The sequence below is a fragment of the Molothrus ater genome, chromosome 11, assembly GCF_012460135.2.
Source record: "Molothrus ater isolate BHLD 08-10-18 breed brown headed cowbird chromosome 11, BPBGC_Mater_1.1, whole genome shotgun sequence".
Classification (NCBI taxonomy): Eukaryota; Metazoa; Chordata; class Aves; order Passeriformes; family Icteridae; genus Molothrus; species Molothrus ater.
Genome location: NC_050488.2, coordinates 18,898,389 through 18,914,710, shown reverse-complemented (window position 1 = coordinate 18,914,710; position 16,322 = coordinate 18,898,389). Strand labels below are relative to the sequence as shown.

Below are 16,322 nucleotides of genomic sequence, written 5' to 3'. Positions count from 1 at the left end.
AAATAGAAAAAAAAAATCATTTATTTAGTTGTAGTCCATCCTCTAATTCTAAATAAAAGAGAAAATAGTGGATGGGTGTAATATGGTTAATTAGAGTTTGGCTTCTTCAGTCTCTGAATTTGTGGAATTTATTTACTCATTTTGAAAATTTGAAATTTATTTACTCATTTGAATTTATTTACTCATTTTGAAAATTCCATCTGAGAAATTTTACCACATTTTCTTTCTTTCCTGGAAATTGTTTTCTGAGAAGAAAAAGGCCAGCACCAAATATGTGTGTGGAAAAGTGGTCCCTGGAATTCCTGTCAAGATTTGCTTGGGGTGCCTGGTCTGAGGCTTTGTGCCCTGGGACAAGGAGGGAAAAGATCCTCAAATTCTCATATTTATTATATTAAATTAAAAAATATATTAGAAAGGTGCAAAAATTCAGATTTTTTTAGGGGTCAGGCACTAATAACAAAAATGGTCACAGTTCCCTTTCCTATCTCTTTCCTTCAGCTGCTAATACAAAACAAATTGAAATTTCTACTTAAAAATAGAGTTAACCCCGCAAAAAACTCTGGAAAATCTTTGCACTCTAAGGAATTCTTCCCAACATTTTCACTGTGAGAAATCAGCCATATTTTTTTTTTTTTCTGAGAACAAAATTTCAGTTGTTATGAGACATCTGAGACAGGAGGGAGAAAAAATAAAGGAAGCGCAGTGCAGCAGGAGGGAAAGGTTTTCCTGACAATTGAGAATTAACTGTGTAATACCTCGCTCTGAAATGGGAATAGATTTTGGAAAGTAATGAGCTGCTAGTAGCAATTTTTAGTTTAATGACACAATATGTCATGTTATCAGTTTTACTCTCATTTTAGGTGCTGTGTCACCTGTCCGTGTCTCTCCATTAAAACCATGACGAGTGTCCCTGACTGGAATAATTAAAAGCAGGAGGATGAGAACCCTTAGGGATCTGCTGCTTTGCAGGGAGCAGGACTATTTTTGATTGTCCAATGGAATCCTGGAATGCTCTGGGTTGGGAGGGACCTTAGAGCTCATCCAGCCCCGCCCCTGAGGCACCTTCCACCATCCCAGGCTGCTCCAAGGCCCTTCCAGCCTGGCCTTGGGCACTGCCAGGGATCCAGGGCCAGCCACAATTGCTCTGGGCGCCTTTGCCAGGGCCTCCCCACCCTCCCAGGGAACGATTTTTTCCCAATATCCCATCTAAACCCACTCCCTTTCAGCTGAATCCATGTGGGGAAGAAGTTGGCTGTGCCTTTTCAATCTCCACTTTTCAACCTTGAGGATCCAAATCCATAGGCAGGAGTTTGGGCTCTTTCAGGGCCTGTTTGTAGCTTTGCTGTGCAAAGCAACTTGGATTTTCCAGTGAGGGAGAGGAGATTTCCATCCCTTTATGCTTATTAATCATAGGTATAAAAAAGCAGCTGTGGAGGCACATAAATCATCATTTAATCTCTTCATCTCACTCATGACAGGGACAAATATGCAATGTCCTTATTTAACCCAATTTTTAAAGGCCTTTAGGAAAAGACATTTTCTTTAAAGAATTCATTGCACTGCTTAACTCCGAGATCTTCATCAGTCTGCATCCTTTAGAAACCCTCACCTCCCCAAAATTTCACAGGCCAAACCAGAAATGATCTTTTGCTTTGATTGATTTTGATAGATAACTGTACAAAGTGAATTTATTCAGTGCCTTTTTCTGTAATAAAGAATCATTGAAGAACAAAAGAATGGGGTTCTGAAAACCTCTGAAACCAAACCCCTGAAAGGGCAAACCAAGGCAAAATAGATGAAGAGAATTCATTAGGAGAGTCAGTGTTGCTTCTGTTTTCATCTTTATTGGACTCTTCCTGCAGGCAGGCATCATCTCCCATGGAATATTGTGACAGCTCATTCAAATGGGTTCAATAATGAGCTCTAAAAGAATCCACTTTTGCTTTGCAGTCCAGGTGGATGAGAGAGAGAAGAGGTGGACCCTCAGAAATAATGTTTGTCTTTGCCACAAAGATTTCTCCATCTATTTCCCAACCTATGGGGTTGCATTTTCGATGACTTATTGCAATTTGAAATGTGATAAGTGTATACATATAGCGAAAAGGAAAAAAAAAATACCTGAGGATACAAATGCAGATATTCTACTTTGTTCTTGTTATTCTGAAATTCTGGCTGCTGTCAAAACCCCTTCTCCTTGCCCTGGGTGTTCATTTACACCAGGAGAGCACAAGCACTGTGTTCTTCCAGCTCCTGTTCCCTAGCACAGCTCTATAACGTAACATGACATAACCTAATAAAGCAGAATGTTGCTTGTCAAAAAGAGTATCAACTAAGAAGGCTAAGATCAGGTGTTTGGCACACATTTAGATTGCTAATATGCACTTAGGAATAAGATGACTATTTAACAGATGGTATATTTGCTAACTTCAGTGTTTCTGCAGAGATCTATAAATAAATTATCACCTAGTTCCTACATAATTCCTTTCATTCTTTGTCTGTATTTATCTCACTTGAAGAACAACGAGTTCCCTCACACTCCATTGCTCTCTCAGCCACGAGTTTTAACAAAAAAAACACTTTTGTTTTTTTTTTTCCCCTGGATCTGTGCATGTTGGCAGACTGCTCTTGGTAGAGCAGGATTAATCAGTTGGATGTGATAATGAGGTCGTGGGGGCCAAGCAAAATGCTCAGATGCACAAGTGATCCTTCCCGGGGAGGAGTGGGAATGATGCAAGGACTCAGCTGCCTGTGGCAGGGCCTCATCCATCTCCTGCTGGGAGTGTTGCAGGGCTGAGCGAGGAGGGGCTGAGCTCACAGCACCCCAAACATACGGCATTTGGTGGGGTGGGGTCAGGGAAGGGCCTTCTCTGATGGGAGCAGGAACTCTTGGGGTGGAGGAGGCTGTCAGCTCCTCACCGGGAATGGAGGGAGGAGTGGGGAGAAGGAATGGGTCAGAGCATTTTTCACCTGGTGTAACCTAGCTTTACCCTCTGGGGTCCAGGATGTCATCATGGAATCACAGAAGGTTTGGGTTGGAAGGACCTTAAAGCCCATCCCAGTCCACCCCTGCCATGGGCAGGGACACCTTCCACTAAATCAGGGTACTCCAATCTGCCTTTATCCTGTTTTATGGCCTGAAAGTCTTCCAGGTAGATTTTAAACAGAATAAAACCAGAGCTTGAGAAGAATATCAGTGTTGAAGAAGAATATCAGTATCATTTTTCACCTGGTGTAACCCAGCTTTACCCTCTGGGGTCCAGGATGTCATCATGGAATCACAGAAGGTTTGGGTTGGAAGGACCTTAAAGCCCATCCCAGTCCACCCCTGCCATGGGCAGGGACACCTTCCACTATCCCAGGGTGCTCCAACCTGCCTTTATCCTGTTTTATGGCCTGAAAGTCTTCCAGGTAGATTTTAAACAAAATAAAACCAGAGCTTGAGAAGAATATCAGTGTTGGATGAAGGTGACCATGGGTGTCACTTTGCTGAGCACAAGCCTGCCAGTGAGAGAAGCAAACCCAGGCTGGGGAAGGTGTTTGCCTGAAAAAATGGTTTCTGGAGACAGAAACAAAATTGGAAGTGGTGGACAGAAAACTTTCCTGCTGAAGCAATTCCATTAATTAATAGGTTAATTAATAGGTTCAGCCATACCTTATTTTTTCCTTAATGTTTTAAAGCGGCTAATAATAGAGATAATCATAAATTCCAGAGTGCTTTGGGTTGGAAGCACTAAAAGCCCATCCTGTTCCACCCCCTGCCATGGGCAGGGACACCTTCCACTAGACCAGGTTGCTCCAAGCTCCAGTTGCTGACTGCTCATTAATATATTTGTTCTAATTTCCCCACCACCACTATTACCCACACATCTGGGTTTTTTTTGTTTGGTTTATTTTAATATAAAACTGCCTTTCAGGTGTTGGAATAGCAAATTTAACTACACAACAGAGTGGAAGGTCATTTTCCCTGGGATTAGGGAACTGCTTCTTAAATATATTGGATAGGAACAAAAGCCAAATCACAAGCAGCAACTCATTCATTTCAACCTCCCAAATGTGTTTGAAATTCCTGAACCTGCTCAGGGACAGTCCACCCAAATCCATCCATTCCAAACCAGTGCATCCTAAGGAGGGGCCTAAAACTTCTCCAAGGAAACCAAGGAAACTTGGGTGTTTTAATATGTGAAATTGTTACAGACAATTAGAGAAACTCTAATTTATCACCTTGCATTATTACCACAGTTCATCTGAATTAAAGTGATTTCATGCTTTCTTGAACTTTTGATATTTTTTTCCCCTCATAAATGTTTTGTCATTACATAATCCCAAATATAATGGTTGTAATTACTTGGTATTGAAATGTGCAATGAATGTTAAGACATGAGGAGTAAGAGCTCCTTACAAATTAGCCACGCTCCTGAGGACAAATCAATACAATTCCTCACATTTCCATGTGCCTGTGTCAAATTGTGATAGATCACTTCTGCTCCCCTTTCTTTCTTCTGTGTCTCTTCTGGCCTGTGATATATTGCAATGGGAGAGGTGTTCCTGCAGTGATGCAGCACAACAGGAGTTTCCTCACAGGGAAATGGGGTACAAAGCTCAGCACTTTTCCAAGGAAGCTCCTGCTTATGATTTGCTGGCAGTATTTCCAGCACTTGTGTTATCAGCTGATAATTAGTTACCTTCCTTTGCTCTGCCTGTAATGAATTAGAGGCCCCATTTGGGGCTGAATGTGGTGCCTGAGAATTTTAGGTCTGTTATAAGTACAGATAATTAAAATGAAGCCTATTGAATCTTTATCTCAAATTCTGGGAGGCCCCATGCTTCCAGATTTTGGGTTTGCTATTTCTTTTCTCACATAAAGGAAGTCCCAAAAAAATTGGGGTTAAGCCCTTTTAGCTACAGGCTGTTCCTATCCAGACCATCCCAGACTCCTCCTGGACATCAATCCCTGCTCTTTGCTTCTCCTGAGTATTTTTGTACTGAATTGCCTTGAAGGAGGGGAGCACCAATCTCTTGCAGCCTGGATACTACAGGGTGTGTTATGGAAATTTCCTTCTTTCTCCAAATATCTCCCAAAGGAATGGCTAATCTCCTTCCCTCCAACTTCCACTGCAAAGTAAACTCTCTTTTTCAGCTTTCCAAACTGCACTAAACTTGCTGAACAAACCCTCTGACAGTTCCTTTGTCTTGATAATACTGTCAATGCATTAAACTTTCCCCGTCAGCATCTAATCTCAATTTTTTAAATGTTCTAATTGATTTTCTATGAATTCAATTCTGAGATTAAGAGTGGTGTTATCTCTAATTAAGGTGTCTGAAAGCTGCTTAGTATTTCCCATTTCCTGCCTTTTAAATACTTGGATTTTCTCCTCAACACCTGCTGAGTTCCTCTGCTCCATCTGAAGCATTCGTGAGCCTTTAACACTTCAGGTCTGGAAGATTTGGAGCTGAATCAGCCAGGAGCAGCCTGAGCAATGCCTGAGTGTCTCCTTTCACCAGGACAGGTTAAAAATCCACTGGAATTCCCACTGTTGTTCTCATTTCCATCTTAGGGGAGCACTGCACCCCAGAGTGGGTAAAGGGAAAGCTGCCCTGTCCCCCAAAACTCCCTGATGGAGTTGCTTGTCAAAAAGAGAGGGCAAACCACAATCACTGGTCCTGTCCTTAGCTGTGTAATCATCCAAAGACCTCAATCAGTGCTTCCTTATTTAGTTAAATTACTTTGGAGCTTCCAAGGGCAAGGACCTGTAATTTACACTTCAGGATGAACACAGGCCCCGGGTCCTCAATTCAGCTTAAATGATCTGAATGGCCAATCCAGGCACTCATTTTCAAGGTGGGGAACAATAATTTCTGCCACAGTCTGATTGTCTTATTCAATTAAAGAGTGAAAATGCCCTTTACAAAGTAATATCAAGCTTCTCTGGAGGAGAAAAGCGGAAGGTCACAATTAAATTAAACAGGGATGGTGAGGTGAGAGGGGGAAAAACCCTGAGCTGGCTTGATTTTTGTTCATGCACTAACAAACCCAGAGCACAGAAACATATGCTGAGAAGCTGTAGAGCTGCTCTACATCTGGCCTTTGTTATTTTTTTCCCCCTGCTTTTACAGAGTTAGCATCATAAAATATTAAATTTCTCTTCTGAGCTGAGCACAGGACTTGCTCTGAGCAGTAAGTGTTGACACAGCCGTAGGGCTCCTGCTCCAAAGCCCATCTGCAGGCCAGAGGCACAGCTGAGGAGCTGCCCCTCTCCCAGGGAGGGGCACAGAGGGAATATTTGTTAAATATTTCATATTCCTGAACAGTTTTCTCACTTGTCACGGCGCAGTTCATTTGTCACCTGTCATCACCAGAGTCACTTCGCCGTCTGCGGGAGTTTTCTCCAGATTGGAGAGCTCTTAAAGACAGATTTCTCTCCCTGGGCTGAACCTCAAGGGTCGGATTTCTCCCTGCCACAGCTACACTGATTCTCTTGACTTCCAGGGGAGACAGCCCTGGCTGCTGTGGCAAATGTCCTTTTGGCAGGGAGGTTAATTCTTATCCAAACCCTCTTCTCCCTCATATTTCCCACTTCTCCCACAGAAGCCTGTTTTTACCTATGTGGAGATGGTTCAGGAACTTCTCCCTTCCCTCAGACCTTGACCTTGTTGTTGGGGACACAAAGCTGCACCCTGGTCCTGCAGGAAGCACCTCTGGCATCCCTGCCCTGGGTTCTGATGGATACAGGCCCACCTAAGGCAAAGAATTCATTCTATAATGCTTCTATTAACAAAATAGTAATCAAGGCTTGTAATACATTCAATGAAAAATGGCAAGGAAGAGGGGAAAAGTGGCAAGGAAGAGAGGAAAAGCGGCAAGGAAGAGGGGAAAAGTGGCACGGAAGAGAGGAAAAGCGGCAAGGAAGAGGGGAAAAGTGGCACGGAAGAGAGGAAAAGCGGCAAGGAAGAGGGGAAAAGTGGCACTGCTCACACACTCACACCCTGCTGACAACGTCCATGCCTGTTTCAGCCCTTCCCAAATTCCTGCCCAGCCCTTTGGAGATCTTGATCCAGCCCAGAATTACTTCTTGTAGAACTACCCTGAGTTACCCCCAGCCCCTTCTTTACCTCCCTCATTCCAGCTGCAAAGCCCTCAAAGAATTCCTTCCAATGGGAATTTCAAGAATTACCCGAGCGATCGATGGAGGGGATTTTTGGATGTGAATCTTGTCAGTGGGATTTCAGGTGTAGGTTACATTATTTGTTCTTGCTGTAGCATTTAGAAATGGATATTTACAGCTCAGTGCATTCTCTGTGCCAGATGTGGTTCTGCTGTTGAGAAAAGCAGTGCCTGTGACCTCATTCCTTCACTCCATGAAAAGTCCAAATGTTACACACAATTCCTCCTTCTCCAGTATCAGCTACAGAATAGACATTTTATCTGCTGCCTTAAAAGATTACAGAGGACGGACCTCCACTGCAAAAATAACTGATCAATTAATTTCATTATTTTTTTAGGAAAAAAAAGCCAATCATTTATTCCAAATAATTCAGTGGTTTTTTTCCCTCGCAAACCTCTACCATAACTTCTTTTGTCACGCCAAAAAATGAACAATCTCATGTGAACATCGTGGATATTTCACTCAATAATGTATTGGAATCTACATCATCTTGTCTGTAATGAAAGGAGAACAGATAAAGTAGCAGATCTAGACTGCAAACATAGACAGGTTTTATGCTTCCCCAGTATTAAATTTTATCAATCAGAATCTATCAGCTCTGGGTCCTGTGGATGCTTTGTTCCCCACCATATCTCAATCACATATATTGCTTTTCCAATACGACTGGCAATGGGTTGATTTAGGATAAACACTTTTAAAGGACCTAAAGAAGAGTAAGTAATATAGAACTAAAAGATAATCTTCAAATACTTCTATGTTCCCTATTGCTACTTTATCTGCCTGGTTCACTGCCTGTAATGCTCCTTACAACCTCTCTGCAATGTAGATCTCTGTTTCACAGATAAAAAACCTCCTTTTATTATAAAAGTCTAAGGAACTAACCTGGAATAAAGCAGCTTTAACCAAGTGCTGATAGAGCAGAGCCTTGAACACAGTGGTTAAATACTCTGAGAGAGATGTTTAAACCATGGGAGGGGCAGAAAAGTGGAATTTCTGATGTGCCTGGTCTGTTACAATTTAAAATAAACAGGACACTTGGTGTCAATGGACACCACATGGGCTCTGAGAATGCAGAGGAGACTAAAGGAGGGAATGATGGAGAAAGCAAACCCCCTTCCTTATGGAGATAGCTTCTGGTTTTAAGATTCCAGACTGTTCTCTGTGTCTTCAGGAATGTCAGGAGATTTGCATAATCCCATTCTTGTGATAGCAGAGTTTTAAAATAGAAGTTCTATTATCACCCTGCCTTGTCCTGTCAGCAGGCAGGTGAAACCCTTCCAGGCTTCCTGCTTCATCACTGCTGAGCAGTGGCTCCTGCTCTTCCTGCAGCCTGTGAGAGGCTCTGTGTGCACAGAATTCTGCAAAGAAATAAACGCTGGGAAGCTCAGCAGGGAGATGAGCTGAGCATGGTGAGGTCTTGCAGTGGTTTTGGTCTTGGAGTGATTAAATTGCATCACTTCAGAGGGATCTCTGCATGTGTTCTGCTCAAAGTGGCCTTGAAGGATGCCCCATGCCCCAGTTTGGGGTGGGTAGAGCAGGACAGTGACCCCTTGGAGACCCCTCCCTGTTGGAACCAGCCTAGAGGAGGCCACCAAGTTGATCAGAGGGCTTCAAGGAGCACTTCTCCTGTGAAGACAGGTGGGAGAGCTGGGGCTGTTACTCCTGGAAATGCCTATTCCTTCCACCAGTGGTTCTCACCAGGTTTTTCCTGATTTTCTGAAGAAACTCTGTGAAGTAATGGGGCAAAAAAAGAAAACAAGCCTGAGGCTGCTGGGTCTGCTCCATGGAGAGCATCCATTAAGCAAAGACCTTGGTGTGGTCTCCTGCCACGGGAACTGCTGCAGAGAGAGCTGGAGCATTGGCACAGAGTGTCCATAACAATCAGAAGTGATAAATGAAAGTTCTCTTTCTTTCCACTCCAAGCAGAATTCTGACAAAATACAGGGTTTGTTTTCTGTAACTCATTCTGCTCAGAACCTGGCCCTCAGCTCCCCACACCAGGGAGGGAGGCTGCTGCTGCTGCTGCTGCTGCTGCAGTGATATTGGATTCTACCTGTGCTTAAAAGTCCAAAAGGCAATTTTGAGCTGTGAGGCTTTTTAGTGACATATGGAAGAGATGACAGCAGCACTTCCATCCTCCAGACAGGATCGATCCACAGCAAATGTTCCCACTGCAGGTTGCATTTGTTCCTCACCTGCTGAAGGGAAGACTGGGAGGTGTTACCAGGATCACCAGGAGGGCTGTGCAGAGTATGCCAAGGAGAATTTTTTGGCTGATTCTCCACATGTCTGCAGTTCAGATGTGTTTCTGCATCAGAGGAAGTGGGGTTGGAATGAGATGAACTCTTAAGGTCCCTCCCAAACCATTCCAGGATTATGTAGAAGGCCACCCTTTTAAAACAGGTGGGGCCAGTGCATTACTCAGCATGTGCAGGGTGGAGAGTGGTGCTAGAATGGGGATAGAGATTGAGAGAATTGGGATTGCTCAGCCTGGAGAAGCCAAGTTCTGGGGTGACCTCATGGTGGCCTTCCAGTGCCTGAAGAGAGCTCCAGGAGAGATGGAGAGAGATTTTGGGAAGGTCCTGGAAGGACAAGACAAGGGGGAATAGCTTCCAAACTGCCAGAGGGCAGGGTTAGGTGAGATATTGGGAAGAAATTCCTCCCTGTGAGGGTGCTGAGGCCCTGGCACAGGCTACCCAGAGAAGCTGGGGCTGCCCCATCTCTGGAAGTGTCCAAGGCCAGGCTGGATGGGGCTTTGAGCAGTCTGGGGTAGTGGAAGGTGGCAGAAGGTGGAACTGGATGAGCTTTAATGTCCCTTCCAACCATGCCATTCCATGATTCTCTGTAGATAGAGACAATTACCTGACATGCCCCTAAAGGAGAAAAGGGAATTTAGAAAGCCAAGTCAAACTTTTGGGGATGTATTTTTGATTATGAACTTTTCCTGGCACTGGCAAGCTGAGCTCTTCCTGCTCCTCAGTTATCAGCTGGTCATCCCTGAGTGCCTGTTGAGTGCTGAACTGAGCAGTTTATGCCTCCTTTTGAAAAAGAAAGGCACTGCCAGAGTTCATTCCTGCAATCATCTGCCAGGGAGCCTGATCAGCATTCCAGCCCTCGTGTGCTGTGATGAATTAACAATCAGCTTAAAGACCCAGAGAGCTTTACTCCAGGTGGTAGTTACAACAGCTAGCACACCTTTTAATCAAATACAATTGTTACAGAGGGATTTCTGGACACACACAGCACCACAACACAGCCCAGCCAGAAGTGTAGGTGCCATTTAGCCTTAAATTCATGCATGTCCAGACTTTGCAAATTCAGCCTATCTGATCCAAGCCTATTGATTTTTCCATTTTCTGTTTTAAAGCGTACACTGCCAGTGAAAAGGGTTATGACATCCTGAAGCTGCTGGATTGCTTTGTGATGTTTCTGTAATTTGTGTGCACTCAGAGGTAAATAACACAATGAAGTAATCAGATGAAAAGTGGGCTTTTATGCTGGCTGAGCATCTCCCAGCCAGCCCCTCCAACAGGGCTCTGCTAAAGCTCAGCCTGTCACCATCCAGCAAACACTAAATAGGTTTGATTGGGTTTAATAAATTCCTCCCTGAAATGGTTAAATGCTAATGATGTGCTGTTATTTTTTTGTGTTTCAGAATGGCAAAAACTCAGTCCAGGAGGAATTATTGCCTCTAATTTGTTACTTCAGCAAAACTGTGTCTTCTGTCTCTGACAAAAAGCACATGGAAGCTCTTGGGAGCTGCAGATTTCATTCCAAGTGCTCCAGCACTGTCACTCTCAGCCACACTGCTGTGAGCACATCATCACTGGCCAAGAGCAGGGAGGGTGGCAGTGTCAGGAAAATGCTGTTGAGAATAAGCATCAAGCAAAGCCTTTGAGCACCACTTTGAAAACCAGGAGAATTTGGTTGGAGCCCAAAAACTCCAAGGAGAAATCCTTCCTGGGTCTGTAGCATTGTGGGGAAACTTAAAATGCAGGGTCTAATGGCTCCAATGTGTGCCCTTCTGTGAGGTTCAGGGCAAAGTGACCAATTCTAGGCATGAAATTAGATTCTTGTCCTTGTTTCTCAGAATTCCAGATCTGAGAAATCTGCAATCATCATGACTTTTATCATCAAGGGTAGAATAATTTGACTAAGAATCTAATTTAAGATCCCTAAGCAACAAGATGCTTTCAATTAATACTGAATTTTCTGGGTTTATGCCCTGAATAATTATGAATTAGGTTTGCATTTGATTCCTTTTCATTGTGGAGTCCTTTTTAATTCTGGTTTGTTTAATTGAACTTCTTAATTCTCCTGCATATCCTTAATGCCTCTGCTATAGATGTGTTTGAGAACTAAAAGAACAAGTAACAGGCCTGGACAGGCTGTTTCATGCAGCCTGTTACAGGGATTTCCCTCAAGACCAGTTGTTTGCACACAGTTATTTTTGCTTAAAACTGAGGAAATAATTAAAGCAAATCCCCTGTGTGCCTTGGGAGAAAGTTCTGGTTGAAGCCATACTGAAGCAGTTTTCCCCAACAGGTTTGTCTTTTTTTTTAAGGTGTGAAATGCCTTAAACAAAAATGCCTTAGGAAAAATGTCACCACTGAAAAAGTGGCCAAGCTCTGGAACTGGCTGCTCACGGAAGTGATGGCGTCCCCATCCTTGAAAGTGTTCAAAGAATGAGTAGATGTGAAATTTTGTGATGTAGTTTATGAGCAGGGGGAGATCAGGCAAAGGCTGGACTTGATGATCTCAAAGGTCTTTTCCAACCCTGTTAATTCTGTGATTCAAGATGAAAAAGACCTCCAGCCTAACACCACCTTATGAGCTGCACCACGGCACTGAGTGCCTCATCCAACCTTTTTTGAACCCCTCTAGGGACAGTGACTCCACCACCCCCCTGGGCAGCCCATTCCAATGCCCAGGCACTCATTCTGTGAAGAACTTTTGCCCAATGTCCAGCCTAAATTTCCCTTGGTGCAGCTTAAAACTGTGTCCTCTACTGATTCTGTGTTGTCATCTTATCACAGGGGTTCCATACTGTTATCTCCTTATCACAAAAGTCCCATAACTTCTTGGTGTTTCTGGTGGGCATCTCCTCAGAGCACTGACTCTTTCTTCTTCACAAAACACCCAACTGACTCCAGTTCTCTTCTCAATACCACCCCACTCTTTTATAGCATCTTCTTCTCATTGCTTACAGCTGTGGCCTGGTAAAGTCAGGCCTGTTCCTGATCTTTGATAATTGGCCCAGCTGCAACTCCTTAGGGGTAAGATTACTTTCTACACTATCTTTATTTTCTTATATTCTATCCCACTACAATTCTGAGCTGTGGAAAAGCTGAAGGCAAAGCTCTCATGTCCTCATCTCTTCAAGCTGAGTCGGGCCTAGCTCCAAGATGAACCTCCCAAACATTTTACTTCATTTTAGAATGAGCTGAATAGTTCCAGGTGACCTGTGCTGGGTGTCACCACTGAGCTGGCAGGGGAGAAGCCCTGTGGGTGGCAGAACATGACCCCAGCCTGGAGAAGGACAAGGACGAGGACCAGGCCCCTGCTCCTGTGCTTGGCGCTGGCTGCACGAGCCAAGGCCCGATACCAAAGTTTTACAAACTTCCACCCCAACAACTGCAAGAACACATGTGGGCTGCTCCAAATGTGCTGCTGGCAGGGAGCAGGAGATGTGCAGGATTTATAGGGAGCTTTGGAGTTTATTTATGACAAAACAAGCCTTGTGCAGGAAGCGGGGATGCCAAGGGCCTGCCATCCTAATGCATTTATGTGCTCCCTCTGCCTGCCACTGCCTCTCATTTTCAGCTTGTAGCTTTAATAATCTATGCCACTGCCTTCTGTACAAAATTCCTCCTGCAGCTTTCCTTTGACAGCTCTGGTTTTAATAGAGGATAAGCACCAAACTCCAGCTGAATCTGAAGACGTATTTCTAATCTCGTCCCACATTTATTTTGCTTCTCGAAGAACTTCCTATCTTGAACAGAGGAAAAAAGTATTTTTTATATATTAAGTTGACATGTTGAATGGGTTTCTGGAGGTATCATTAATTCAAGCTCCAACTCAGAGTTAGTTACCTTGTTGTAAAGAGACAAATACACGTAAACCCTGGTACTTGGATAATAGGTTTGATTCAATTCTTTATCAGGGACATTGTAATAATATGCCAGGCATTCCAATCCAGGGAATGGACTGGAATCCCTCCATTTTGTGAAGTGTTGAATGAAAGTGTCATCACAGCAACGTGCCTGCCTGCCTGGATTTTAAGATATAGCCTGAAGTATTGGTTGAAACAAAGAATTAAATTGGATGGCAACATGAAAATAAGAAACAAGGAAATGTTGACTGTGAAATAAGAGTTTCAAGGTAATTTGTTCCACTATTCCCATCAGGTCATTATGACGTTTTCCATGTACTGTGGGTTTTTTTTCCTATTGTAAGACAACTTAAAACTCCCAGTTCTGCAGTGAGGCTGCTAAATTGAACCATTTTCCTGTAAATTTGTGCTTGTCAGTGTAAATAACAGCCTTTGATTTGTCTGTCCTCTCTCTTCTCCATGGGGAAGGTGGTAAATATCTGTCACCACTACTGGAAAAGTGGTGTAGTGCTTGATTATGGGATAAATTTAGGATTCTGTGGTGCTGTTAGAGCTGGAGGTCTGGAGCAGGCTGAGGGCTGGGGGCAAACCAGACCCAGCTCTGGGATCTGCTCCCTGCAGGAACTTTGGAAAGTGTTTGGGTGGGGACGTGAAGCTTAAATAAAGGAACTGCTTGATATAAAATGCTGAAAAATCACCAGAACCTTCTTTCTTTCACAGATATTCCTGTTTTTTTCCTTTCTTCCCCCTGCTTTTTTTTTCAATTTTATTTTTTTTACAGCTTGTTTGTGCCTTCATTTAAGGATGTTACCTTTCCTTAGATCTTGTCCTAGCTCCCTGCCTGGCCTGCCTTGGTTCCTTGGGGATTACAGACTCCATGGACAATTTTGAGGTGGCTGTCTATTCTTGCTCCTTTCTAAAATAGAATTTGTTCTGTCACTAACCAGCTTTCACCTCCAAATCTCAAAAAAAAATTCCAACACAGGAAGTCTGGCTTAAAAAAATATTTCAGCAGAAAAAGTGGTAAAATAATGAATCTTTTTTTTTTTTTTTTTTTTACATTTGACCAGCCCTTGCGAATCAAAGCTGTTTGAGAAATTCAGGGTAAAACATTATTAAATGAGGTACCAGTGATATGCCTTTTGATCAGCTCTGCTGAAAGACACTCTGTGAACCAGCCTGACCTCTGATGTCTCCTTTGTGTAACCCCTGTGACACGAGGTTTGCTATGAGAAATGGAACAAGATTAATAATTAATCCATTTGCTGGTGTCTGAAATAGTGACACAAGGTTGGCTTTAGTCGCATGTTTTATTAATGAGCTTTGAAAACAATTGCTTTCTCCCAGCAACAGACTGCTCTGAGCTTTAGGACTGAAAAAAAATAGAAGGGCTGGAGGGAATATCTGGAGTTTTTTGGCTGTCACTGTTGTTTCCCCCCCTCCCCAGGGCATTCACAGAACTCGGTCACCGCATCCAAACCTTGTGAAAAAGGTTGTGAAGTTGTGAAGGAGTGAAACGGGGAGCAAAGATGAAATAAACTTTAAATCATCTCAAGACAGACAACGTGCTCGACCTGAGGGAGCTGAAATATGAAATATTTCAGAGAGCAGCTCACACTTTTACACATTGTGTAAGGAAAAGGAGTGTTTCTTTGGTAATGTAAAAAAAAATTAAAAAATCAGTGTGCCAATTAGGGGAACAATGTTTTTGTGTCTCAATTAGACCTCATTAGCTACAGAAAACTCAAAGCTCAACTTTTTGCAACAATTCCCCCCCCAGCTGTAGCTACCTGTGGGATAACAACAAAACCATTGTCCTAAAAAGTGAGAACACCTTTATTAAGTGAAGATAATTGTGCTCATCTTCCTTGACCTTTCAATTTCCTGAATTTTATTCTGGCTCCCGAGGGCAGCAGCCATCAGATGTCTGGTTTTGTTATTAATATTTACTAGGAACATTTTGGGTTTTTTTAGGAATAAGCAGTGCAGAAGAAAGTCAAACCTTTTGGACAGAATCCCCAATGATCCTTTAATTACCCAATAAATTACAGTCCATGTGCAGAATTAATAGGAAAATAATGCTCTAATAAATATGATCTTCCCAACTTACATGCAAATTGAAGCTTTGCCTTCCTGCTCAGAATTGTTCCAAATGAATTTGTGGCCAAACACTGGTATGTTCCAATATCCTGATTTTTATGTGGGTTATTGATTGCCAAGCTGCCTCCAACCAACCTGTAGTGATAACTCATGGTAAGATCAATATCTGTGCCATTTTGCTTCCACCTTTGAGGGGAAAAAAATCAAATTATGCTTATAATTTACCGAGCCTATTCATATTTATCTTAAATAGTGTGCTGTAGCATACCTGTAATGATAAAAATGTAGTTAAATATCACAAAATTAGATCATTTTTCACACATGACTGCTTCTTACATCAATCATAATGATAGCAATAATGGTATTCTTTGGAAAATCTTTACTTCAGTCACCAGTGTTCGCCCAAATGTCCACAAAAAGTAATTATAACTTATTCAAACAAAGTTATCCATTCAGTCCAGAGGGGGGTTTATACCTTGTCTACAGCTACATTATTTTTTATAATATGAGTGTGCCTTACAGTCCTTGCAAATGATCAATCGTGAATTTGGCAACCAAAATGCTTTGGAGATGTAGATCAGGAAGGATTGCACTTGAGAGGGCAGAACAGGAGCTGAGAGGGAAGTTTTTATGCAGCAAGTCTGAGACTGATCATTTAATGATGAGAACGCTGCTATTTTAAATCTTCATTTGTCCCCATTAGTCCACTAAGCAGAAAATGGATTGTGTCTGCAACATTACCCAGCTGTTTACAGATGTCAAAATACAATTTCTCTTTCAAAGAAAATAAATATTACGTGTTTCAGGAAGGAATTTTTGTGGCTTTGCCATTAGTCATGCTAGGGTTGAATTTTCCTTGCTCAAATGGGGGCCAAAGGAAGGATAAAGGACTCAGCCACTGAGGCCTGCAAGTTTTGGGGTTGTTAATGCCACCTTTTAGGTGGTCA

At 42.8% G+C, this 16,322-nt stretch overlaps 1 protein-coding gene across 3 annotated transcripts in view; it reads right to left on the bottom strand.

Moving 5' to 3' along the window:
- CNTN6 (contactin 6) overlaps window positions 1-16,322 on the bottom strand; it is a 130,374-nt gene that overhangs the window by 63,990 nt on the left and 50,062 nt on the right. For 2 of the 3 annotated variants that reach the window (XM_036391108.1, XM_036391110.1), the window contains exon 4: window positions 15,386-15,561. In XM_036391108.1, the coding sequence (XP_036247001.1) occupies window positions 15,386-15,561 (176 nt within the window). The remainder of the gene's footprint in view (window positions 1-15,385; window positions 15,562-16,322) is intronic. The other variant, XM_036391111.2, reaches the window with a different exon arrangement.